Source organism: Benincasa hispida, chromosome 5, assembly GCF_009727055.1.
Source record: "Benincasa hispida cultivar B227 chromosome 5, ASM972705v1, whole genome shotgun sequence".
Classification (NCBI taxonomy): domain Eukaryota; kingdom Viridiplantae; phylum Streptophyta; class Magnoliopsida; order Cucurbitales; family Cucurbitaceae; genus Benincasa; species Benincasa hispida.
Window position 1 is genome coordinate 50,496,929 of NC_052353.1, and position 27,790 is coordinate 50,524,718.

At 35.0% G+C, this 27,790-nt stretch overlaps 3 protein-coding genes across 3 annotated transcripts; 1 reads left to right on the forward strand and 2 right to left on the reverse strand.

Moving 5' to 3' along the window:
• Positions 1-1,679: 1,679 nt before the first annotated feature.
• LOC120077378 lies at positions 1,680-2,123 on the forward strand. The gene has a single exon (XM_039031263.1). It carries the CDS (start codon positions 1,680-1,682, stop codon positions 2,121-2,123), a length of 444 nt encoding a protein of 147 aa, XP_038887191.1.
• A 14,000-nt stretch (positions 2,124-16,123) lies between these two features.
• LOC120078381 (exopolygalacturonase clone GBGA483-like) lies at positions 16,124-18,083 on the reverse strand. The gene is made up of 4 exons (XM_039032647.1): positions 17,944-18,083; positions 17,436-17,747; positions 16,735-17,250; positions 16,124-16,505 (listed from the first exon to the last, which is right to left on the reverse strand). The coding sequence occupies exons 1-4, from the start codon at positions 18,079-18,081 to the stop codon at positions 16,263-16,265; spliced, it is 1,209 nt and encodes a 402-aa protein (XP_038888575.1). The 5' UTR covers positions 18,082-18,083; the 3' UTR covers positions 16,124-16,262.
• A 1,324-nt stretch (positions 18,084-19,407) lies between these two features.
• LOC120078312 (threonine--tRNA ligase, chloroplastic/mitochondrial 2) lies at positions 19,408-24,253 on the reverse strand. The gene is made up of 8 exons (XM_039032546.1): positions 23,933-24,253; positions 23,130-23,276; positions 22,855-23,002; positions 21,533-21,786; positions 21,052-21,429; positions 20,579-20,887; positions 20,214-20,414; positions 19,408-19,922 (listed from the first exon to the last, which is right to left on the reverse strand). Exons 1-8 carry the CDS (start codon positions 24,251-24,253, stop codon positions 19,662-19,664), a joined length of 2,019 nt encoding a protein of 672 aa, XP_038888474.1. The 3' UTR covers positions 19,408-19,661.
• Between the last annotated feature and the right edge of the window lie 3,537 nt (positions 24,254-27,790).

The window sequence follows — 27,790 nt, forward strand, 5'->3', positions numbered from 1 at the left end:
AGAGAAGAAGTGAAGATGTTATTCCGCCTATCATGGAAGAATGTGTTAACTAAAGCAAGACGTATCTCTAGAGATGGAAAAAACCTTGTGTTCATCACGTTCATCCCTGTTTCACCATAGAGATATGGGAACGCGACCGATCACGAGAGGTGTACGTCAAGGGAAAGCAGAACCTTAGTTGCATCTTTAACAAAATTGACAAACTTGCGATGTTTTTACTATTTACTCTTTCTCCTTCTGATTCATTCATAAAGACTTGCCATCGCATACATAGATTCTTTGTACAACTTCACAGTTAGTTCTCGACCTCAGCATCATGTATCATGTATCTTGTATCGTGTATCACATTAATTTAGGATTTATTTTATTAACGTATTTTTTTACTTTCACCGCAATTTACATTTCTGTATAAATCAACATTCTTTATTCATTATTAAAAATCGGTCGCATGTATCACATAAGTAACGCATTAACGAAAAAAATCCATGTGTTCGACCTCGGATCATTCTGAGAAACTTGTGTTGGAATTATACTTGGTTTTAGCGCAAGGAAACTTGTGACATGCACTACTTCATTGCATGCTACGAGCATATCATTAACAACGCATATATTTAGACGTAGTATTGCATAAAAAAAATTCTTTATCGCAAAAGAGCTTAAGCGAAATTAGAGCATTCATTCATTTATCAGCGCATCAAATAGACAACACTTCATGTCGTATCCTTACAAGTTTATGGTAGCATGAGCTTGTAGCACATCATCTATCATCACAGTGCATGCATAACAAGGATTCATGTCATCAGTGACCCTCATCTGGAGAAGAGAGTTTGTAGGGTGGAGTCAGGCCAGGATGGCGAATTCTCAGTATTAGCGGAAGGTGGCCTCTTTTATCAGGGACGTTTATGCGTGCCAGCAGTTAGTGATATTAAAAATGAGTTGTTGTTAGAGGCTTATAGTTCCTTGTTTTCAATTCACCCCAGTAGCACCAAGATGTATCAGGACTTGAAATGTTACTACTAGTGGAATGATATGAAAAGAGAGATTGCAGAGTTCGTCAATAAGTGCTTGGTGTGCTAGCAGGTGAAAGCCCTGAGGCAAAAACCAGCAGGCTTGTTATAGCCATTGAGTGTACTAGAAAAAAAGTGAGAGCATGTGTCTATGGACTTAATCGTGGGTTGCCATGGACAGTCAAAGGTTTCACTGTGATATGGGTTGTGGTAGACAGACTTACAAAGTTAGCACATTTCATACCTGGGAAGTCCACCTTTTCAATGAATAAATGGGCACAAATATACATAAAAGAGGTGGTGAGATCACACAGAGTGCCTGTGTCCATCATGTCGGACAGAGACCCTCGTTTCACATCTAACTTCTAGAAAAGTCTTCAGGCAGCTTTGGGGACCTGGTTAGATTTCAATACAGCTTTCCACCCACAGACTGATGGGCAGACAGAGCGATTGAATCAGATATTGGAAGACATGTTGCATGCCTGTGCCATAGAGTTTTCAGGAAGCTAGGATGCTCACTTGCATTTAATGGAGTTTGCTTATAATAACAGCTACCAGTCCACTATTGGGATGTCACCCTTTGAGGCCCTATATGGGAAGAGTTGCAGATCCCCTGTGTGTTGGGATGAGGTAGGAGAGAGGAAATTGTTAGAACCTAAATTAGTGCAGACCATGAATGAGGCAATACAAAAGATGAGGGCTCGTATGCAAACGACTCAGAGCAGACAGAAGAGCTATGTCGATGTAAGACGTAAGAACCTGGAATTTCAGATTGGTGTGAAAGTGTTCTTAAAGGTGGCACCCATGAAAGGTATTCTGAGGTTTGGCAGGAAGGGGAAATTGAGTCTGAGATTCATTGGAATTTTTGAGGTCCTAGAGTGGGTTGGCCCTGTAGCTTACCGATTGGCATTGCCCCCAGCACTGTCTTCAATTCATAATGTCTTCCATGTTTCGATGCTAAGGAAGTATGTGGCAGACCCATCCCATGTAGTTAACTTCGAGCCCTTGCAGTTGAATGACAACTTGAGCTACGAAGAGAAGCCTGTAGAGATCCTCGCCAGAGAAGTAAAGACATTGCACCGCAGGGAAATTGCTTTTGTGAAAGTTTTGTGGTAGAATCACTAGTTCAAGGAGGCTACCTAGGAGCGAGAGGATGAGATGAAGGCCCAGTACCCGGAGCAATTTCAAGAATGAACTTTCGAGGACGAAAGTTCTTTGAGGAGGGAAGAATGTAACACCCCGTATTTTTTAGTATTAATGTAAGTTCAGTAATTTTTATTAATTGAAGACATTTTTAGAATTTTGGGCCTTAAGTGTAATTGCGAGAATTTAATTATTGACGTTGGAAATTATTTATATTGGAATTGAATGGCAGGAGTTAATTGTTTTTAAAAGGAAAGGAGTTTAAAGAATTTATGTGGATTAAGAAAAGAATAAAATATAATATAATATATTTTATTTCTTTTCTTTTCTTTTCTTTTCTATTTCTTTTTCTCCCCCCCCCTCCTCTTCTTCCTCACGCAGACCCCTCCCCCCATTTTAACCTTGCTATTCACGTGCTCTAGCTGCCGTTCAACTCCCGCCGCCCGCCACAAACCGCCACAAACACCCTCCACTGCTCGCATCTCTCTCTCTCGACAACCCTCACCTCTTTGCTCGCGTCGGATCTCGCCAACCGGTCAAGTTGCGCCGCCTCCCGATCGACGTCTCAAACCCAAATCGCGCGTCCATCATAAAGTAGCGTTCTCGTTCTCGTGCACCGTCGTTATGTGGGGCGTGTAAGAGGCCAGTATTTCTTTCCTTGGACAGTTTCGAGCTTATGCCTCTCAATAGGTGTAGGTATTGAAGAGGAACCAATGACATAAGTCCATGGCCTCATCAACACCAAGATCTTGAGAATGCTTCTCAAAGACTCCCCTCATTGCCCCGAGCTTCCACTTAAAAGGCCCATTATCGATTTGAATGCGTCGCAGTAGCCAAAGCCCAAGAAACAGCGCAAAGTTGACAAAGGCAAGGAAAAAGTCCAAAAGCCACCACCGCAAGATCAAATACCTTTGGACCCCTTACCTTTGATTATTCGCCCTCCAAGCCCACCAGTTGTACCCCTTTCCCCACTCCCTAAACAATTTACGAATCTCCTCCTTGCTCCCAATTCACCCAACGCATTTCCAGTAACATCTCCCTCCCCTTCATCTCCACCACATTTTTCTCCTCCACCGCCGCATATTGATGACCCACACGATTTGGGTGAAGGCACTTCTGCTTAACCCCAAAACGTTGATGGTGAAACATCGCAGGCACAACCCACCACCGCAACCCTAGCTGCTGACTTAGCAGAAATGCATTCTCTTCTCTCTCATCAACACGAATTCTTCTGCCAACTAATAACAGAGTTACAAGAGAGCCCAGTAGAGTTGCAACGCAGTGTTGCGATGACACTGTAGGTGCTGATCAACATTCAATGCAATATTTACACGATCCACTTGAACCAAAGACAAGTGGCAAAGCGCAACCATGAGTACTTTAACTTTTTTATAGCCTATCTACATGGTCCCATGGTGCCTCCGCATTTACAGCAACATCTACATTTTAATGAAGCTCCTTGAGTTCCTCCGCAAAATTCTCCTCTTGAGCCCCCGCCGCAACTCTAAATTTGGGGGTGTGCCACCTTCTTAATAGAACTACAATTTTTCGTTGCGGTCATTCTTTTGTTTTATTTCATTCATCATTTTTATGTATAGAAGCTATTTCTTAATTCTTTGTACATGATTCAAATTTTGTATTGCGATAATTGTAATTCTTTGTATACTTGGTTAATTTTAATACAACTGAGTAACTATTCTTTCCGTATATGTTAGCCTCTTACTTATCATCCTTTGTCAATTATTGCGATGTTCTTTATCTTTTATTTTACGTTATTCATTGCGCTGCCATGATGAGTAATATGTATACCCTTAGCAACATTTCTTATACTTTGCATTTTCTGACTAATAATTAGATAATTCATAGCAATAGCACTGCTTTACCTTTTATACTTCAAGACTCTACTCAAACCTTCTTTTCAAAATTTTGACTAAGTGATTTGTCTATTCTATCCAAAACAATGCAATGGGGACCTTGCACATCTCAAAATTTGGGGGTGGGGAAGGTCTGAGCAGATTCGATCAAGCGGATGTGGTCATCATTAGGAAAATGCGTTCATTATTATCAAAAAAAAAATTATTTTCATACCAACTCCAACGTCAGCGCAAGGGAAAATCCCAACCTGATAAGAGTTAAGTCGTGAAAGGAACCTGCTCGTAGTTGGATGTCTGCATGACACCCATGGGAGAAAGCCAAAATGAAGGTGGGTTTCCAAGATCAGCACAATATCAAAAAAGAAAAAAGAGAGAAAATAAGAATATAAGAGACAACTCCTCTGACTAGTAAAAGTAAAAACTTAGCTGAAAATCAAGAGTTGAAGTTGAGATTGGCACATAACCGTAGTTGGATGCTCGCATGACACCCGTGGAAGCAAGCCAAAACGAAAGGTGTAACCATGATCAACAGTCTCTAATAAAATGACGCAAACTAGACCACCGCATACAGACGCACCAAGTTGTTTTTGCAAGAAGAGGTAAACATTCTTTTCAAAACAAGAAAGGAATTTTTTAGTAGAGATTCGTTGTATAAAAGAATAAAGTAGGGCATGTTTATGAATTATCAAGGATAGAAGGAAATTGCATTGTTAAGTAATGTTGTGTAGATGGAGCATTCAGAGCAACCAATCGGCACAGATTGAACAATATTGCCTTAGTCGAAGATATGCTTGAGGACAAGCATATATCTAAATTTAAGGGTGTGATAACTTGTAGAAATACAAGTTATTTATACTGTTTTATTTAGATATTGTGACAAAAAGAGAGGAAAGTTGCGTCGATAGTATAGAAATTGGCTAAGAAATCTGAAAATTATGAAATGTCGTAAATACACCCACTAACACCATTGCGGTGGCAAATAGAATGTTTCAGTTTCTGTTTTGCAGGAAATGGGTCACCGCATGCGTTCATGGCTCGAAGACAAAATAAACAACGCATCTACGTCACATTGCGCCCATCAATCAAGAACGAACAGATGATCAACGCAATGACGATGCATGCGACAATTGATCCTGAGCTTTAGCGATCAACACAATTTCAACCGCATGCGGTAATTAAAAACAACATTGCATGTGGCGATCGATCGAAGATGTGAAGAGCAACGCATTTGCGAATGATTCTGACAAGTGTACAGCTTTTAGTGGTACATTTCTGACGGATTGATTGCGTAACAAAAAGGAATTTCCATTCCGCCATTTCAGGAACTACCTTAACTATACAGTGGGAACCATAAATTCAAAGAGCCAAGGTCTGGCCTATAAATAGATTCCTCAAATTCGTTGATGGAGATATACATGTGTACATAGAGATGTGCATATACTGATATTGAAAGAGAGGCTGGTTTGAAGCGACTACAGAGTAAATCTGGGTGAGTCTCCGAGCAGAGAATTCTTCCAATTCTCGAAGCTGAAGCTCTGTGCAAAGGTCAATTCTACTAGGAAAGCAAGTTTGAGAGGGAAGCTTTCCTTTCCACCACTTCCATACGCTAGCAAGCGCAAATCTCCGATCGAGATCTGTGTCAAGACGTTGACACTCTTTCCGTATTTGTTACTATTCTCTATTTCATCCTCTGTATTCATCTTCTTTAATCCTTCATTCACAACATGTATCAAACACTTAATTTTAGAATTAAATGTTATCATCGTCACCATTATCATCTCTCTGTCTCTTTCCATATATTCATAATCCATTTTCTCCATGATGTATTCTTAATCTTCGGGGTAAAAAGTGAGAATTAAGCGAGTGAGTTAATTCGTGTTATGGAATTAATTAAGTTTAACTAAAGCATGCTTGACGACATCTTCACCTGTGAGAGCAGAAGTGAAGATGTTATTCCGCCTATCGAGAGAAGGTTAGAAGAATGTGTTAACTAAAGCGAGAAGTATTTCCAGAGATGGAAACAACCTTGCATTCATCACGTTCATCTCTGTTTCACCATAGACATATGGGAACGCGGCCGATCACTGAGAGGTGTACGCCAAGGGAAAGCGGAACCTTAGTTGCGTCCTTAACATGATTGACAAACTTGTAATGTTTTTACTCTTTACTCTTTCTCTTTCTGCTTCATTCATAAGACTTGCCATCGCATACATCAATTCTTTTGTACAACTTCAAAGTCAGTCCTCGACCTCAGTATCATGTATCATAGTAGTTTAGCACTTTACTTTATCAACGCATATTTACTTTACAATGCATTTTTATTTCATTGCAATTTATATTTTTGTACAACTAACATTCTTTATTCATTATTAAAACTGATCACATGTATCACATAAGTATGTCATTAATGACAACAATCCTCGTGTTCGACCTCGGATCATTCTGAGAAACTTGCGTTGGAATTATACTTGGTTTCAGCGCAAGGAAACTTGTGACACACACTACTTCATCGCATACTACAAGCATATCACTATCAACGTAGACACTTAGAACGTAGTATCGCATAAAATTATCTTTATCGCAGAACACTTGAGCGCATTTAGCACATCATTCATTTCATTCACAAGCCATGCGTTAGAGTTAGATAAAGATAAATATTATAAAATTTAGTCGTCAAGTTTATGGCAACATGAGCTTGTATGATTCATCATCACATTGCACGCATAATAGAGAATAATAATCTTTTATCGTTATAAGTTTATGACGCCGTTGCTGGGGACATGAGCTTGTATCATCCATTCATACATCAGTAGTGTGCATAAGCGATGGAACAACATAGAATGATAAGGAAATAATCTTTTATCGTTACACCAGTCACTGGATGTATGCTAGCATGATGGATGAATGTTACGGTAAAATGACAGCATGATGAACTGATAGTTAGTATAACCATTGTACATTTTTGCTTGAGGATATGAAAGATGTATTTGTGCATATGGATACTTGAATGCTAGCATGAGATGATATTTGATTCCATGAGGTTGTATGTGATCTGTGGATATTGAGGCATGTGTGTTTGTTGTAGAGCCATGATGTTGAAGCATAAATATATGTCATAGAGTTATTGTGATAATTATGGTGTCGAGCCTATGCTAGTGATTTTACTGATTAGTTAGGCCCACTAGGTTTGTGTCTCCTTCAAGATTCACCAGTTTGTGTTTCCTTCGGGACTCACCAGTTATTGTGTTTCCTTTGGAATTCACCAGTTTGTGTCTCCTTCGGGATTCACAGGTTTGTGTTTCCTTCGAGATTCACCAGTTTGTGTTTCCTTCGGGATTCACCAGTTTTTGTTTCCTTCGGGATTCACCAGTTTGTGTTTCCTTTGAAATTCACTAGATTGTGTTTCCTTTGGGATTCACCAGAGGTAGTGGCCATATTTAGCTACAATAGGATAGAACTCAGTTTTTCATGTATGTATGTGTCCCCTGAGAACTAGGACAGTTTATATGTTCCACCAGAGGTAGGCATCTAAAGGACATAGATGTCCAACCTGACCCCAGTAGTAGGGTTACTTACTGAGTATTTTATACTCAATTCTTTTTCATGTTATTGTTTCAGGTAAAGGTAGAGATGCACCGACGATGGACAAGCAAAATTCGTGATCGAGCCACTGGGACTAGTTTTATGCTTCCGCTCATGAGATTTAGATTTCTTTTTATGTTTTTCTTAACTCTCAGTTTTGATGTTTAAAACTTTCTATTAAGAATCGTTTTCAGACTTATTTATTATCATTTATGATTTATGGGTACCCTACTATTGTTTTTAGTATTTGAATTTAATGAAAGTCTTTTGAACTTACCTTATTTAATTAACATTTATTTCACCATAATAGAGTGACGTTTTAAGTTTCATTCATGCATGTATTTAGTAACGGCCTAACTTAAGTCCTAGGGGGTCGGGTCGTTATATGACTATAGGGGCAAAACAGTAATTTTAGCTTAATTGTGCTTACAAGGAATTTGTGAAGCGTCATCATACTATTAACTGGTTATATCCAATGGACACAAAAATATATTTGTAGTGCAAAAACTACAGTTTTCGATCTTTAGTGGAGTGTCCGACAATTAACGATGGTGAATAATTTAATTAAATGAGTTTAATTAATTATTCACGTATCATTGGAGCTTCAAGCTACAGGTCCATGAGGTCCCCTTGGTAGCTCAATGGGAATAAATGAGAATCGCTTTCTTGATTAATTTGAATTGTTCAAATTATTTGAGGGAATTAATTATATAATATATAATTTAATTTTAATTATATATGATATAATTACTATAATGTATTTGATACATTATAATATAAAGTATACTTGAAAGGAAATCAATATTGAATATGATTCAAATATTAATTATATGAATTGGTTTCATATAGTTAAATTTAATATAAATGGGATTTATATTAAAAGCTATAGAAAGAATTGAAACTATAGGTTATATTGTATTTGATACAATATAGAAACTATAGGTTTATATGTTATATTTGATATAACATATAGTTTAATATATATTATATGATAAGGTAGTTATTATATATATATATTATTAAATCAATTTATTTATTTATTTTAATTTATTCATTTATTTATTAAAAAAAAATCTATTTTTGGGAGCCTCCCCTCCTTTTGCTCTCTCAGACATGTGAGTGGGAAGTGGTTCCCTCTTCTCTACAATGTATGAAAAATAGATGGTGTGACATACAGAAACAATTCTCTCTACAGAAAAGTTCCAGGAGATTGATTTTTCTATTCATCTTCTCTCTCAAAAATTACTCTCTCTACCAAAATAATCAAAGCCCACACTCCTGGGTTCTCATCCCAGAGAATACCAAGGTTTCCTTCGCGATGGTATCCAATTAGAGACCAAATGATTTTTCAATGAAGATTAGATCTTTAAAGGTAAGGGTTTCAAACCCATTTATTCTTCTATTTCATATTTATGAGCATGTTGTAATTTATGAATTAAATGCATGATCTTTTATATATTTTCTGTAAAATCTAAGTTCTGTGAAAATTGGGAAATTGAGACAATCCGCTTCCACTCAAGGACCTTTAATCGGGTTCCTTCAAAAACGTCAAGTTTCTAGACCAGTAGTCCAAACACCAGAAGGTGTCAAACTTGTGGGATACAAATGGGTACTTGTGAAATAAAAAAATGAAAATAATGAGGTCATAAGATATAAAGCAAGATTAGTTGCACAAGGTTTTTCACAAAGACCTAGTATTGATTATGAAAAGACATATTCTTCAGTGGTGGATGCAATTACATTAAGATTTTTAATTGGCCGACTGTGTATGAAAATCTAGACATGCATCTTATGGATGTAGTCACAGCATATTTATATGGATCTCTTGATAATGATATTTATATGAGAATCCCAAAAGGATTTAAGATACGTAAAACATGTAAATCAAGTTCCCAGGAATGGTATTCAATGAAGTTACAAAGATCGCTATATGGATTGAAACGATCAAGATGGATGTGGAACAAACGCCTGAGTGGATATTTGTTGAAAGAAGAATGTCAACATAATTCAATATGTCCGTGTGTTTTTATAAAGAAATCACAGTCTGAATTTTCTATTATAATTGTATATATATGTTGATGACTTAAGTATATAATTGGAACTTTTGAAGAGCTTTCAAAAGCAATAGAATATCTTAATAAAGAATCTGAGATGAAAGAACTCGAAAGAAATAAAATTTTGTTTTGGCTTGCAAGTTGAGTATTTAGCATATGGGATATTTGTTCATCAGTCAACTCATACAGGAAAAGTTTTGGAAAGGTTTTATATGGACAAAACACATCCATTGAACATTCCAATGGAATTTTATTCACTAGATATGAAGAAATATATATTTCAAACTCGATATGATAATGAAGCACTACTTGGACCTGAAGTATCATATCTTAGTGCATTTGGTGCACTTATACATCTTGCTAATAATACAAGACCATATATTGTATTTTCAGTAAATTTATTAGCTAGATATAGTTTTTCTCTAACAAAAAGACATTGGAATGAAATTAAACATATACTCGGTTATCTTCGAGGAACAATTGATATTGGTTTATTTTATTAAAACAAATTTTCATCTAGTTGGTTACGCAGATTCTAGAGATTTATCTTATCCATACAAAGTTAAATCTCAAATAGGTTATCTATTGACATGTGGAGGAATTGCTATATCATGGCAATCAGTGAAACAGACCATAATGGCTACTTCCTCAAATCATGTTGATTCTTGCAATTCATGAGGCAAGTCGAGAATGTGTATAACTAAGATTAATGACTCAGTACATTCGTGGAACATGTGGTTTGTTTTCTAGTAAAAAATCTTCCACATGAAGACAACACAACATGTACATCCCAAATCAAAGAATATTATATTAAAGGAGATAGAATAAAACATATTTCACCAAGACTTTTCTATACTCATGATCTTCAAGAAAATGGCGACGTCACCGTACAACAAATTTGTTCGAATGATAACCTGATAGAATTATTTACAAAGTCATTACCTACTGCAACCTTTAAAAAATTGGTGCACAACTTTGGAATGCGACGACTTAAAGATCTCAATTCTTTTAGTAGTATTAGATTATATGAAATATGTACTTTTTTTTCCTTCACTAGGATTTTTATCCCTATTGGATTTTTTCCTAGTACGGTTTTAATGAGGCATATTTTATATATATAATGGGCATCTAAGAGGGAGTTTATAAATATTATACAAAATAGGCACCCATCCCAAAAAGATCATGTTTCTTTCAACATGTTACCCCATGTGTCACAAAATTATACCTAATTAGTGTCCAAATAGCCACATCCTAGTTGCCACAATTTCTATAAATAACGGTCATTTGTGTTATTTATAGTGTGAAGATTGGAGAGAAATTGATAACTTGTAGAAATACAAGTTATTGTGGCTCAAAAGTTGGAACAATTAGGGTCTTTAATGATAAAATATCATCATTTTTAGAGAAAACGCATAGAATTACTCGAACATTATCAAACTCATGCAAAAGAATGTTTATTGCTAAAATACTGCGGCACTAACGCATGATATTGCAGGATCTCAACAAAAATCTAACGCATGATTAAGAAAAGTGTCGCAGGAAAAGTCTAAATGCATGGGGCATGCGACGTGAAATCTATACCTAAGGAAGATTCATTGATTCAGGTTTGTGTCAAATCACCACTTGTAAGCATGGGCATCTGCAACGGGCGGCGTCTGAAAAGCATCTGAGTGTCAAACGGCCGACCAGGGTATGGAATTTAATGTTGCCTAATGATGAAAAATTAATTACCAAGTCGCCAAGGACTTGATGAAAAATTAGGTGAACACAATATGCGATGCATGTCTTAGGTTATGCGTTGATTATCATGCGTCAGTGGTCATGCGTTGGAATGAACTATGCGTTAACGAATGTATACGATGACCGTGCGTTCCTATTCACAAGTTTTCTTGCGCTCACGCCAAGTATAACGCGAACGCAAGTTTCTCGGGTAATCCAAGGTCAAACTCAGGGACTTGTAGCTAGATATATGCGGTAATGTGTATGTGGCGGTTGAATAAAAGAATGATGGAGGGGTATAAGCTAACACTACTCCTACTCCTAACTAACATACAAAACAATGAGAATATAAATGAGAGGTAGAGATACGACAATCGTTGACGCGTAATAAAGCATGGAAAATAGATAAAATGTGAGGATGTCTTCATTGCAACCCTTAAGAGTGACCGCAAGGGCAACCTCAGCCAATCCAAGCTATGCGATCATGCTACACACACTAGAGCCCAAATCTAGGATGTATGCGATGTGTATACAAAAAGGTCGGGATGACCGCATATAGCCACCACATCCTACTTCTTGGACGCATGCAATATCCTCTCCGTAGGGTGCATACATTGTGTGATAGCAAACGGAGCTTATTTCTAAGTTCCCCATTCTTGCTTATGCGTTCCAATTCGCTCTCTCGAGTCTTAGATTTGGATTTTAGATTACTCTTCCAAGTATGCCTAAGTGATGAATGATGCGCTCATAAGACAAGGTAACCACATAAACTTGGCTGATGCAAGATTATTCCTATCTCTAGTGAACAATAACTTACATTGCTTAATGCGACCAACCACTTACCCTCTCAGGCAGTTAGTTGTTGCTGACTTTACTCATAGACAAATGTTGCGTCCACCTATAGACAAGCATTGCTACAGCTTCACACTAAGCAAATAAGGTTTTCTCACACACTCACACAATGCACACCTTCCAGTGATTTGCTACATGCTTCATATCCCTAATCTGCATGACTAAGTATGCGATACTCAAGCAATCTCACTAAGTGATGCGATGAAAGTTAAGGATGTTAAATAAAGAAAGATGGAGATGGAATCGAAGGAAACACAGAAATGCATTGAACACACAATGTATTAATTCCTTAATCCAAAATGTAATACAATACAATATAAGAAAAGAGGAGAAAATGAAATGACCAGCTGGAAGCGATGTCTTGCTTCCAGCAGATGTGTGTCAAGGCTGTCGGTGGTGCCATGGATGGGTGGTGGAGCTGACTCTCTCAAGATCTAACTCCGACGAAGGCTCCGGTCGTCACTCGAAATGAATGAGGGAGATGAAGAACTCTCAAGCTTCTTCTAACGCGTTCGTCTGGATCACAAGGATCCACCCAAAGGCCGAAACTTGGATACTTTGAAATTATGCTCGGCGGCTTCTATTTATAGAGCTTAATCATCGCAGCATTAATGGACCTGCTCTGATTTTGGTATTAGCGGCGCGTTGATCCTTTTCTGAATCTCTGCTGCTAACGGTGTGGTAGGTGAAATGTCAACATCATCTTTTGATTTTCTCGAGATATGCGTTGATGCTTCCATTCCACCAACCTTGCGGTGATCCTGCTATTATGGTTATCTTTGTGTAGCCGCAATCTTGAAATGACCGCAATCACTTGATTACCCCAACTTCTACATGATGACCGCATCTTCAATGTGATGACCGCATCTGTTTGACGACCACAATTCCCATGTGATGGATGCATTCGCCCAACTGCCACAACACCCATAGGACTGTTGTATGTGATCACCGCATGCGGTTAATGGGTGCAATATTCATGCGTCGAGCGTATGCGATCGTGCATGTGATCGTCTATGCGATAGCCCGACTTCCGCGTCTGCGTCCACTTCCTACGTTAGCTACAAAAATAGACAATTTAACGCATAATAGTGGGTTAGCCGAGATTCTTAATGTTGAATGCCGCAAACTCATTTTCTCATGAATTCCTAACATAATTGTTGCATATTCTGCTTAACAGCCCTCATAGGCCTAAGATGACGTGCATTTCTACATGTCATCGTGCCCATCATCAAGTTGAAGAAGACCGACGCCTATAAATAGAAGAAATCCTACCAGATGAAAAAAAGAATCTTAATCTCTTAGCTCATTGCATAATTTTGAAATTTTGAGATCGTAGAGCTGTGCTTTGGTGTCGAGAAGAAAAAAAGGGAAGAGAACCACCACCATTGTCGATCAAGGAGCGAAGGAAACTGAGCTCGAGAGAGACATTTCTTCCAATTCTTCCACAAGTGGTTGTACACGAACCAGAATTGAGCCAAAGAGGACAAGAGATTGTACTCTGCGGCTTGACTCCCTTCATTTCATCTTCTCATTTGATTAAGTGTTGGTTTTGTAAAGACAATCAGTTTCTTTATAAATTCACATATTTGATCTATCATATTTTTCCATTGTTTATTTCTTATTTATGTTGGATGCATCTATAACTTCATGCTAAATTCCATTTCGAACGCTTAAGCCAACTAAATCAATTGGTAAAAGCAGCTTTAGCTTAAATTATTCGAGAGAATAAGTAAGCCAACATTAAGTAAGAAACGCTTAGTACATCTAGAGATAGACGCACCAATGTTTTATTGCATCCTGTGATTGACACATACATCCTAGAGATAGGTATTGTATGATATTCGCATTGAGAAGTACTGAATAGTGTCTAATGCATAAACGGAGATAAACAAGTCATCTCATTCGCATCATATTCTTGTTCATGTACATCTAACTTAGATCGACGCATATCACTTGCATCAAACTCCATTTTCCACACGACCCCTTATCCTCCACTTGACTCTTTTATATCTTCTTGCACACACACAGCAGCTTAGTGTAAATAACTCATTTCTACATTTACTTAGGATAATTCTACAACAGTTACAATGCAAGGTCTGCGTTAGCTTTAAATCTAAATCCCTGAGTTCGACCCTGGACTTACCAAGAACCTGAGTTGGATTTATACTTGGATCTGAGTCAGAAAAATTTGAACGTCTATAGAGGAGTGTCATGTATCCTATTGCACATCACTAACGCATCAACGTGTCACTAACGCATCACGCATCATTCATATTTACACATTTTTCCAATTACTTTATACAATACACTCCTAAGCTCGAATCACGAAATCAACAAACATAAATCCACAAAGACTGGAGAAATTTGGTTGTTATTTTATTTTATTTATTTAGTTTCTTATGTTATATTATATTTATTTTAATATTATATTTTATAGATAAACATATTCCCATTGTATCTCCTTTTGCTATTCAATTTTACAACAATTTCTTATTATTATTATTATTAGCCCATGAATCGCCTATTAAAGGAATTCTATCCATGATGATATTAAAAAGCTGCGATAATACATATTTAAGAAAGATGAAACTAAACTAGAAAAACACATCCAAACTTTAGGAACTAAGATATAATTTTAGCCAAAGAAAATATTACAATCAATTTATCTATACTATATATAAAATAGGCCATGAGTGAAACTTTTAACATCCCCATTTTACCCTTAGCAATTTTCCTTAATTTCTATTTTGCCCTATGTTACAACTATTCAGGTCAAGGTAGTTATGTGTGAAGTGGTATATTCTCTCGTGTATGGGTGTGATCCACATCATTTTCTCCAATATAATTATTTGGGTCAAGTGACAAATCTTTGCGTGTATGGATATGATGTAGATCATAGATAAAAAATTACAACATTATAGTGAAGATTATGTTTCAATAGAGAATCATATTCTTTCCCCCATTTACAACTATTTTGGTTGAAATAGTTACATAATGAAGCGGTGTGTACTTTCATGTATTGGTGTGATTTACACCATAGATATAAAACATCACGATCTAATGATGGAAATATATTTGAACCAACAATTATATCTTTTACCTTTTAAAATATTCCTATTTTGACATTCTCGTCAAATAGTTACCATTATTTGAGTCAAATTATATAAAACTTTTTTATATACTAAAATAAAACTATAATTTTCAGGTGTATGGGCTTGTTCTAGTAAAAAGTTCAATATCTTTATTATTTATCAAATGATTCAAAACCAAACCTTCCCTAATATAATAAAATATTTCAAAATTTATCGAAACAAAGATAATTCTACAAATGTGTTTCCTTCCTCCAAATTTTAAGAAAGTAAGGAATATTTTGTCCAGTAAAATTATATTTAAGTTGATTACAATTTCATGCATATATATGATATAAGAAACACTTCTCCTTCGGTTTCAGCAAAATATTAAAAGAGTAATTGTTGAATCTTCTGAAATGTTTAAAAAAATGATAGGCTACAAATACTATAAAAAGAGTCTATGTCTTTAGTTTTTAATAATCCCAATTTGAAGCACTTAAATCTCGGTATACTAGTTCAGTTATGTGAGTGATATAATGTTTTGAGAGAGTATTTTTGTAATTGAGGTCCAAGAGAGATTTTTGTATACTGTGTATAATAATTTTTTACATAGTGAAATTCTTTTGGTCTGCAGTTCTTTTCTCCATTTTGGAGTTTTTCCGCATTAGTTTTTGTGTTCCCAATTCTTTTTTGTTTTCTTCTAATTTTTTTATTTATTCCTATGATAGTACCGAGAGGTTTTTCTGTTTCCCGCCACAAAACTTCAAGGAATACAAAAAATTAGTATATAGAATGCTATATTTTGTATGTAGATATATAATTAAAAAGAAGAAAAGCCCCATTGTGGGTTACAATACAATTAATTATAAACTTCACCTCTCATCATGCTGATATTACATTGAAAAGCATGAAAAGGGTGCTAAAATATTATTTTGTAAAATAATAAATTTGCATGAATATTCAAGCTGCAAAAGCCCTAGTGCAGGCTGGTGGGACTACTCTTCCAGAAAGGGCAGGCTTAACATTGGAACATTCTGAAATGGCTGTGCCATTGGTGCCACTGTATTTCAAGTTTATGTTTGATAGCTTCACATTCTTGCAAGGATACCCTCTGCTACATACAAGCTTTAAAGCTACTTGAGCTGTAGATGTTCCTCTTATGTTCTTGAATCCCACGTTGCTTATTTTAACTCTCGATGGAATCTATATAAGCACAATTTTCAAAAACCAAATGGTTACCAAATATGGTCTACTTACTTTTTCGGTTTTCAAAACTTGTCATGAATTTAGACATCAGTTTAAAAAAAAAAAAAAGTAGATCGATAACAAAACAAAGCAACTCATGAGTAGAAGTGATATGTACAAACTTAATTTTCAAAAACCAAATAGTAATCAAACGGGTTAACTTATGGTATTAGATATATATAAATACCTGGTGTTTGCACAATCCATAAGGGCAATATTGTTGGTCAATTAGAATGGGAGTGCCCACATTGTTCATGACAATCCCTTCAAATTGCATATTGGTAGCAATTCCTTTGGTAGAATCTGGCCATGTTTTGATTCTAACTCCAAACATTGTGTTTGAAATTGTGCAATTTCTCACAGTGACTCCAGACACAGGTTTCTCATTTTTGTACTTTCCAAGGCTTCCAATGCTGATTCCATGTCCAGGTCCACATGTTACTTTCTCCACATTAATTTGTTGGCTTCCATCCCCAATCGACACGCAATCGTCGCCAGTTTTGATCCTAGCATTTCTTATAGTCACCCCACTCGATCCACCGATATGGATTCCATCTGTGTTCGGACTGTCGCCAGGGGCGTCGATGTTGATGTTTTGAAGGGTCACATTCCTGCAGTTGTGCACATTCATGTGGAAGAATTTGCTGTCTGTTGAAGTTATGTCTTTGATTAAACTGTTGTTGAGGCTGAAGAATCTCAAGCTCTGTTTCAAAAGGAAGAAAACTTATAAATGTTTTTCGTAAAACATGAACTTCACTTTAGCTCATTCGATCCATATTCGAGTTTACTAAAAGTTAATAAGAACAAAATGGATGTCTTGAAAGTTTTTAAGGAACAGATAAAAAGAAAAAAAAAAACGAGAACCCTATTGAAAGAGAGATGACTCACAATAGGGAGAGAGCTGCATTTGCCAGAAGAAGCACATTCATTTTGCTTCCAAGCAAGAGATCCTCTGCCATCAAAAGTGCCACTTCCAGAGAGAGTTAAGCCATTAATGTACTGAAAGGCAATCCAAGTGTCATCAGATCTCATTTTTTTAATATTGGTTGGAGCTTGCAATCTTCCCTCCACTTGAACATGAATGGGAGCCATACATGGCCCTTGAAACTTCATTGAATCCACTACATATCTTCCTCCTGGTATCACTACTTTGCTTGGCTTTGTTGACATACAAGCATCCTTCCAAGCTTTCATTATGGCCTAATAACAGACAAAAACAAAATAACCCCATCACGACCCCGAAAGATTATTCGATAAGACTATCACAATACAGCTGCCTCCTAATTCAAAATCTACTTATTTGGTTAATGGGGGCACCTGCACTCCTGCATTGTTATTATAAGGAAACTACATTGGATTGATGAGAAAAAAAGTTAAGAACGTCGGTGAAGAAAACCTGACTATCGTCTGAATTTCCGTTGGCTCTTGCTCCATATCTTTTGACATGGAAATCAGCAGCTTGGGCATTTGTGATGAGACCAAGAAAGAAGAAGAAGATGACTGTGGTTGATCTTGAGATTGTTGGTGAAGACATGGTTGAATGGTTTGATGAAAATGTGTGTGTAGGAGTGAAGTTTTTATAGTAGAATGAAGAAACGTCATGGGCCACAAGAAGTTTGATGCCTAATTTTAGGTGCTATTTTAGCTTTTTCATAAATTCTTTTGGTGGTGAAGAAGCTTTTGTTTCATTCAACCTCAAGTTTTTTTGGCTCTACCATTCATGTGTGAATAAATATTGGAGTTTGCTTTATATATATACTAGGTTGTATGAATGGTAGTTATGACTCTCCATGGAATAAGTTGATTGTTGTCCCATGATATATGTTGCTAAATCATTTAAGAGACACCATATATGTTTGGTTTTGGAGATCATATAAATACTAAATAACATGAAATTTTAAAATTTTATGTATATTATTGAACTGCTAAAAATATAATCCCCTTCAATATGAGAAGAAATAATTTGAAAAATCTGTCACATTGTGACAGACAATTTTACGTGGTTATATCTGAGAAAGAAATTATAAATTTATAACTTGAATTTAGATTTGATAGTTAGTAGAAGCATGCAAATTCATCTAGAAGTTATTATAAGACAATCACATTGTAGCGACTTCATCGAATTTTTTTTTTCAAATCAAGACTGACATTCCTATAGGTATAGATAGTCAGTTTGTGTAGTCTTTTTAATCTCTATTTTTTCTTTTGGATTTTGAGCAATCAACATTCCTATTGCCTAGGAAAACATTGTTACAAGTTCAAAAAAGCCATTATTTGTTTCTAATATTGCCATTTTTGTCCTTTAGCTTAAAGTATACCTATATTATATAGGCCAAAAGTAATCATAGTTCCATCTTCCATTTTTGTTTTTTTTTTTTTTTATCAGGAATTAATAACCAAAAAGATCAGAAATTAATTTATTTTTCTAAAATTTGTATGCAGTTTTACATAAATTTATGAAAATAATTAGTATGATTAGTAGTAAGGGGTATTCTAGTAATTAGACATTAAGTTTGTTTAAGTTTTTGGATTATAAATAGTAGGAGAGTATAGCTAGAGGTGTGAAGAATTTAGAAGAGTGTTTGGCTCTTGGGAGAGGAATCTCAGCCCTTTAAATTGGGATTTACCATTTGAAGAATCCTAACAATTTATTATTAACTTTCCTTGAAGTAAATATATAGTCACAAAAGTGTGTGCATTGTGAATTTCTTGGATCAAATTGGGATTTACCATTTGCAGGAAGAAGAATCCTAACAATTTATTATGAATGAGAAAATGGAACATTGTCTTAGGATTATCCTACGAGTTTTCTTAGGATCCAAATGTTGTAAGATCGGATAGATTAGTCTGGTAAGATTAGTTAAAATGTGAATAATCAAAGGCACTAAGTATATCTTTTTTTTTTTCATTATTCACTCCAAAGGAGGGGGAAAATCCTCAAAATCAAAGTCTCATCTAACTACAAATTAGACAGAAATTTACAGTCAAAATATTGAGTGAAAGAATATTAAAAAGTACAATGAGAATCTGCTCATCAAGGGAATTAACCTCCATGGGGAAATTTAAATCAGAAGGTAAATCCTCAATAGCCATGGTTCATCCTAGAAAAGAACTTCAAAATGGTGTTCTATTCTCTGAGGCATATTTGATTCTTCCAACAAAATCATCAACTGTTATGGTCCCTATCTCCCCACCAAACCTTGATCTCACTGTCACAGTTTGCGTCTCGACTTCCTTGGCACCAACAACTGCCATCAACGGTATTTTTTGGGTCTCTGCATTTCTAATAAGCTTGGGCAACCGCTCGCCTTGACAGACTTCAGCTCGAATGCCAATGGCTCTGAGTTTTTCGGCCACCTCTTTGCAGTAAGAGATCTGGGATAGAAATGCAATGGAGATTTCATTGAAAGACCACTACTTTAATACCTAAAATGAATCTATGCAATTGATTCAGTTAGCAAATCAAATTTATACGGTCCCATCCCTCGGAATGTAATGAACCTCGCCATCATGGACATGATTCTACCTAAAAACTTGATGAATTTCTTGCATGGGTTTTATTGGCAATGAACTTTCATTCATAATCAAGACAGGACCGCAAATTATTACGATGACATTACTAATATAATCACAAACTGCTGGAGTTTGTATGCTTATATATGATACCTGGGCATCTGTTACGGGCAAAACTCGAACTTGGATTGGAGAAAGCCATAATGGGAAGTCCCCAGCATAATTTTCTATTAGAATACCAAAGAATCGCTCCAGGGATCCCAGAACTGCACGATGGATCATGATAGGTCTCCTCTTTTCAGAGTTCGAATTGACATATGTGATGTCAAAACGCTGAGGTAGATTGAAATCAACCTGAAAACATAAAGTATTAAAGAAGACCAGTTTTACTTAACCATAGTCAAGTCAGATGGCTTTGTCATATCATATATCAAAAGAAACCGCCTTGAACTTCAGGTTGTAGAAATCACAAGATTTCAGGAAAGTGAGAGATTCTTAATATTAAGTTGAGGGATTGCCTGTATAGTTGAACATTGCCACTTCCTTCCCAACGCATCCTCAATCTTAATATCAATTTTCGGTCCGTAAAAGGCTCCACCACCATCATCAATTTGATAGCCCCACCCCTTGTCACTTAGAGCATCTTTAAGAGCAGATGTTGCTTTCTCCCAGATCTCATCATTCCCCACTGATTTTGGTGGTCTAGTAGAGAGATTGACTTCAAATTTGTTAAAACCAAATTGAAGTAATAACTCTTCTGTTAGATCTAGGACACCTCTAATTTCATCTTTGATTTGATCATCCAAACAAAATATGTGAGCATCATCCTGCAAAATCCACAAAATTGATTAAGCCACAAACAAGGAACAATCAAAATATAACTTCTATCCTTCATATATAGGAAATTTTGATCTTCTGCATAGAGCAGATAACAACTTGTAAAGTTTAAACGAGCACAAAAGAAAATGACAGCATCCAACATAAAGTGCACCTGGGTAAAACCTCTGACACGGAAAAGACCGTGCAAGCTACCGGACAGCTCATATCTATATACCGTCCCCAATTCTGCGACTCTAATAGGAAAATCTTGATAGGAGGTGAGCCTCCTTTTGTAAAATAGAATATGGTAGGGGCAATTCATAGGTCGAAGTTGATAAAGCTCGTCCTCAACATCCATCTGATTGTACATATTTTCTCCATAGAAGTCTGAATGACCACTGGTTTTCCAAAGCTCTGCTTTCGCCACATGTGGTGTATATAGCAGATCATAACCACGTTCCCTGTGCAATTTCTTCCATAAATCTTCTATTATGCTCCTCACGACAGCACCCTTTGGATGCCAGAATACCAAACCTCCCCCAGCATCATCCTGTGTTCAGCCAATATTCTACAATAATTCAGACCGAAAAATCTAAGAGCATAACTTTAGCTACTAACAAGAAGATCATAATAGATTTTGAGAAAATCTAAACCTGAATGGAAAATAGATCAAGATCTTTCCCAAGCCGTCTGTGGTCACGACGTTTGGCCTCCTCTTTGAAGTGAAGGTATGCTTTTAATTGTTCTTCTGTCTCCCAAGCAGTGCCGTATATCCTCTGTAGCATTGGATTCTTCTCATCTCCTCTCCAGTAGGCACCAGCAACTGTTTCAAGTTCAACAGCTCTTTTGTTGATTTTCCCAGTAGATTCAACATGGGGGCCAGCACAAAGGTCCCACCATTCATTTCCTGTGAAGAATATAGGGTATTACAACGAATCAATATATTATAAAAATTTTCAGCTTTGCCGTGTACCAATTAAAGTCTGAAGAGAGCATTACAAATTTAATCTTAAAAATAAAGTTTACAGGTGGAAATACGAACTGATCAAAATAAACCAAGATGTTCTTAATTTACAAGATAACTGATCTACCATTTGCTGTCTTTTGCAGCTACTGATATCCTCTTAATAACAATCAAGAGAACATTTTGAACTTTGGAGTAGTACAGAGAAATTAGTTAATTTCAAGTACGGGTGAGTCTCTCGAGACTTGCTTCTCATTAAAATCCTAACAGCAACGTGATACTTATCAACGATCATAACACAGCTACAGAACAATTTCAGTTTTCAAATAATGACCTGTTTGGAATGACTTTTCAAGTGTTGAAAATCATTCAAAAATCTAAACATGTCCTAAATCTTTAGGAAAAAAGGATCATGAATATAAAGAAGAAAATCTCCTGAACTGTATCTTTGTCAAGATTGAATCTCTCCACAAAAGAAAAAAGGGAAAGATAAATATCAAGCACATTAGAAAACACATCAGGTGTTTACAAGAACACTTTATACTTTTGTTCAAATCAAAAGCACTTCTGACTTCAACACCCCTTGTGAGAGCTCTGTTAAATAAAGAGCAAAAGAGATAACCTTTACCCCAAAAAAAATTTTGACATTATCTTTTCTAGCATTTGCCAAGTCATCTCCAACAAATCCTGCTCTTACTTCTTATGGGTGAATGGCCGAATGAAATTTCATTTTGAATACCAGTTTTCTGAAACTTGTAAATGTGGTTGGGAGTATTTTCTTTTCAATATTTTGCTTGTGAAGTCCCAATCTATATCAATCCAGGAAACAAAAAGAAAAAGAAACTCAAAAACTTTAGCCATTCATAAGCCAAAGTCAAATTTCAATTACAAAGAAGATAAAAGAATCAGAGCCTTCAATCAAGAACAATATCAAAAGTTGTCTGAGTATGAAATACGAGAAAATATCAAAAGGTGGAACAGAGAAGTACCAAAGATGATTGCAATCCCTACCAATATGATAGATGGTTATGGGATCCTCCTTTATGCTTTCCAAAATCTCCATCTTGTAAGGTTCATTGATTGCCTCAATTCTTCTTTGAGCTTCATCCCTTGAAACTTCTTCTCTTACAAGTGGTAAGTTTCTGCTAATAATGCGTTCCTACAGATGATATGAGAAATAAATCCCACACCCTAAAAGCATAGACGTATATATTCCAAACCTTGTAATGTAAAATAATAAAGAAAAAACCCAGTGACTTCAGTGCTTATAGATTTGGTATACCAACCATCTCCTTCTTGATTTTCTTCAAATCTTTATCTCCCAAGGGCTCCATATCAAAATCATAGTAAAACCCATTTTCTATCCATGGTCCAATTGTGACTTTAGCATCTGGAAAGAGCTTCTGAACAGCCATGGCCATTACATGAGCACACTGCAATTTGAAAAAGTATATATCAAGCAGTTGATGAAACAACGCAAAATGTAATTCAGAGTATACAGACAGGACATTGTCTTAGATGATATAACATTAAATTTATCTTCATTCATCAATTTAACTTTTTGGGTCATGCGACGATTTAACACATCCATACATTAAGGAATGTTTGGTCCACCAACTTCATGAATCAGTGTTAAATAACTCAACTCTATGCCACCAACCTCAATAGTATTTACTACTAAAGTTTACACATTTATTGAGGAACGAAAAACTTCATCTTCACAACTCTACACCCAAACACATAGTTCCTAACTCCAACGTATTAATTTCAAACTTCATAACTCAACTCAGCCCCACACAAACATCCTGCAGGGGCTGTAATTCAAATTAAAGAAAACCTAAAGTCCACATTCAATCTTATCTCCAAGATACAGAATGGAAATCAGAAAACCGCTTCTTGATTAGCAACACCCTGTTTAAGTTATGAAACTCCTCCCTAGTTCAAACCTAAACTTCACACTGGGAAACCCCCTTAAGGACAACCTTCATCATAGAAATTCCCCAAATTCCCAGATAAGAATCTATACCCACATTCAAACAACATTTACCCCAAAACCCATAAGGAAAAATCAAAGAAAAGACAGAATCACCGTGTGACGAATTCTGAGAAGCTTCTCAGAGGATTCATTAGTTGGAAGAACAATCTTCTCGGTTTGGTCCTCGTGCGTATCCACCAAATCCTCGTTCTGGGTCGAAATTGACGGTGCTGAGGAATCAGTAGCCACAGCAATGGAAGTGGAAAACCCATTGGACTTCTTGCGAGGGAAAAGAGATTTGTCCCTGTTTCCTGCAAATTGGGTTGCAACTGTAAGGAAGAAACGAGGTGCAGAGACATTGGGCGAAGTGGGTCTTACGAGAGGAGGGTGTAAGAGTAACCCAGTGGTAGTCGCCATTCTTTGAAGAACAAACATTAGAGAAAGAGCGACAATAAGGCAGAAGATATGACTCTGCTGCTCTGTGTGGTGGAACTTTGGATATTTGTCTGATCGAAAATTGCTTTCGTGTGTGATATTATTTTTGGTTGACGTTAAATTAAGAAAACATGTCCGCAACTTTCCAAGTTTTCAAACTTTCAATAATATACCCAAATCGTTAATGTTTTCTTTTAAAAATATCTATAAATTTTTAAAATGGGTCCAAAATATCTTTAACTTAATAAAAGTTCAAAAATATCTCAATCATTAATATTTGAATAAAAATCGTTAATTCTTCGCGACAAAAATGACTTTAAAAATAAATAAATAAATGCTCCTATTGATCAATTTATTTGAAATTTTTAAGTTAAAAAAACTAATTTTAAAATAAATTATATAGATATCCTCACGTTTTTCGTACTCTCATATTTCTCTTAATTTTCCAATTTTTAGTTTACACCAATTTTCTCAATAGTTTAAACAGACCAAAACGTGCGACACTGATGGAGAGCAAATTAGGAGTGCTTCTTCATGCGCCATATCAAATAAAAAACATTGCGGTGTTGCAGGACAGCACTGCAACGCTTGTCTAGCATACTATCTTTATGAATGGCGTGAGGCACAAGTGTCATAGTTCTTGTGTAACATCATGCCTCTCCTTGCTCGATTTCACCTCTTTGCCTCTCGCTGCTTGCTAATTGCTCCATTTAATCCCGAAATTACATCTAAAACGTCCCGACGGCTTCTTTTGCTTGATAACCTATCTAAGAACTAAAATAAATATTATATTCTTGAGAACCAACACGATTTAGGTTGATACTTTTTTTATTTGACTATTTATCGTTTTGGTATGTTTCAAGAAAAGATTTTGATTTTGGAATTTTGTGAATTTTGTGGTATTTTATGTTTTAAATTAAAATTTTGGTTTTTATTTTTATTGTTGAAAAAATTGGTATAAGCTAATAATTGAAAAATTAAGAGAAATATGAGACTACTTATATGAAAACAAAATGAGGGTGTCTATATAATTTATTTTAAAATTGGTTCTTTTCAAACTTTAAAAAACTTCAAACAAATTGATCGGTAGGATCATCTTTTAATATATATATATATATATATATATATTTAAAATTTTTAAAAGTCATTTTTGTCACGAGAAATTAACGATTTTTGTTCAAATTCTAACCGTGGAGGTATTTTTGGACTTTTATTAAGGGTATTTTTTTAACGTTTTAAAAGTTCAAGGAAATTTTTGAAACAAAACTTTAACGATTTTGTATTTTTGAAATTTTTGAAACTTCAGAGATATTTTTTACACAAAGTGTAAAACTCAGGGACATTTTTTTATAGTTTAACCTTTGGTTAAATATACTCATTCTCGATTTTAGTTTTTATTTTTTTATTTTTTTATGAATCACCTTCAAGAGACACATTATTAAGCCCCCTACAAATATATGAAATTTAATGTTTACGTCAAAGCATATTATTATGTTGTTATACTAAATCACGTTAACAATTATTATATCTATTGTAGTCCCAACGTATAGATCATGTGCAATCTCCATTTTCTCCACTCCACCACAAAATTAATGGCGAAACAGCAAAGTGTGAGAAAACAAAGATTGCAATAGGCATGGTCATCGTGTTAGAGCTATGATAGACATGGTCACTCCTAATTTAATACTATATAGAGTAGAGAAAAATGAAGATCACGGTAGACATGGTCATCGCGTTAAAACTATGATAGAGATGATATTGTCCAAAATACAATAATGCACTTTGACGTAAGTATAATATTAGATTTTATTTGTTTTTGGGAGCGGGTCATTTAATCATTTAGGAGGTTGAAAATGTATCATCCGTACAAAAATCTATTTTGAGTTCAACATATTTGGATTTTCAAAATGTTTATTTTGACTTTTATAATTCTAAGGAAAAATATTTTTTAGTGGTTGTGGGCCTAATTTTCTATTTAATCCCCAAATTTCAAGATGTTATGCATTTAATCCTTAAGTTTTTTGTTTTGTTTTAATTTAGCCCATTAGGTTTCAAAATTTTACAATCTTAATTTGAGATTTGAGTTTTGTCCCCAACCAATTGGATCCTGATAAAAAATTGATATCTTATCCATATCCAAGCATATATAAAATAAATGATTGATTCAATGTAAGAAAAAATCGAGTATGAATGTTTTGTATAAATATATAGCTAGTATATTTAGCTAGTATTAGTTAGAAATTTTGATATTTGTTATAATTCTTTGTTGTCTAGTCAAATCAAAGTCTTAATTTATTTTTTTAACTTTGATTATTCACTAAATACTCATTTTTCATCTTTAGTATAATAGTTAAAAGGTATTGACGTTAATGACTGGAAGTGGGCGTTTAATAAAAAAAAAAAAAAACAATCAAGCAACCAAATTGAAACTAATTTCAAAGCTCAAATGTAAAATTTTAATATTTTGAAACTTATGAACCAAATTTTGAAACCAAACTCAACATTTAGAGGTGTTAGCCTCCAACTCCTACATGTTTGAAGCTCCAATTATAATAGTTGGTGTTTTCAACTATTATAATTTGTAATTAACTATACAATATTATCATTTTAAATCATTCCTCGTTATAGTGTTCACTATTTATTATCGTGTTTATTATTTCTATTTATACTCTCTTTCTCTTCTTATTATAGTGTTTATTATTTTCTATCCAAACTAAAACGTTTGCACCCAAATACAAACTATTATAACCCAAACTAAAATTGTATACACCCTAAACACACATTATTATAATCTACCGTCTATGATAACCAACTCAGTATCCCAAACACTCCATTAAATATTAAATGTGTAACATTTTGAAACGTAAAAATCAAATAGAAACTAAACTCAAAACCTAGTAACCAAAAAGGTATTTTGTTCCTATTTTTTATTTTGTTAATACATTGTAACTTAAAACCTTAAATCCTAAACTAAAAAATTATGTTTATAGCAACCTTCCAATATATTTGTATTTGTGTGCTTTTATATTTAGATGAACGTTAATGGATTGAGTTTCTCACTTTTTTTTCTTTTGAAGAAAAAGATTTTCCTAGAATTGAAGTAGAGTAGTAAACTCAATTTTAAAAATTGTTTTAAATTTTAGTTCAAAGGATGTTTATATTCCCTAGAAAATAATTTCCTTATTCAAAAAAGAAAAGAGGAATCTTTAAATATACAATTAGAATCCTACATGGAATTGGAATTTTAATTTGAATAGGATTCACATTATAGTTTTATAGTATTTATTAGAGCCATCGGACGATTAAACCTAATATTATATAAAAGAAATAAAAACTTTATGAATTAAATTGGTTAATAGATTAATCTAAAATAATTCAAATCATCTCGAATAATAAAGTATAATAATTATATATACATATTTTTATTAAGATTATTTATTCTGAACTATTAAAATAATTTTTTAACACTATGGAAAAAAATTATAATATAAATTGAAGTTAATTTGTTAATCATAAAGCATATCCTAGTCATTTTGA

Excerpts from the sequence above, each read along its gene's own strand:
- LOC120077378 (XM_039031263.1), top strand. The coding sequence starts at position 1,680 with ATGAATGAGGCAATACAAAAGATGAGGGCTCGTATGCAAACGACTCAG.
- LOC120078381 (XM_039032647.1), bottom strand. The coding sequence starts at position 18,081 with ATGTCTTCACCAACAATCTCAAGATCAACCACAGTCATCTTCTTCTTC. Across the intron at positions 17,748-17,943 it reads GAAATTCAGACGATAGTCAG|GCCATAATGAAAGCTTGGAA; the intron begins GTTTTCTTCACC and ends GTCTGTTATTAG. Across the intron at positions 17,251-17,435 it reads AATGCAGCTCTCTCCCTATT|AGCTTGAGATTCTTCAGCCT; the intron begins GTGAGTCATCTC and ends CTTTTGAAACAG.
- LOC120078312 (XM_039032546.1), bottom strand. The coding sequence starts at position 24,253 with ATGTTTGTTCTTCAAAGAATGGCGACTACCACTGGGTTACTCTTACAC. Across the intron at positions 21,787-22,854 it reads CATAACCATCTATCATATTG|GAAATGAATGGTGGGACCTT; the intron begins GTAGGGATTGCA and ends TATTCTTCACAG. Across the intron at positions 19,923-20,213 it reads TGCCCGTAACAGATGCCCAG|ATCTCTTACTGCAAAGAGGT; the intron begins GTATCATATATA and ends TTTCTATCCCAG.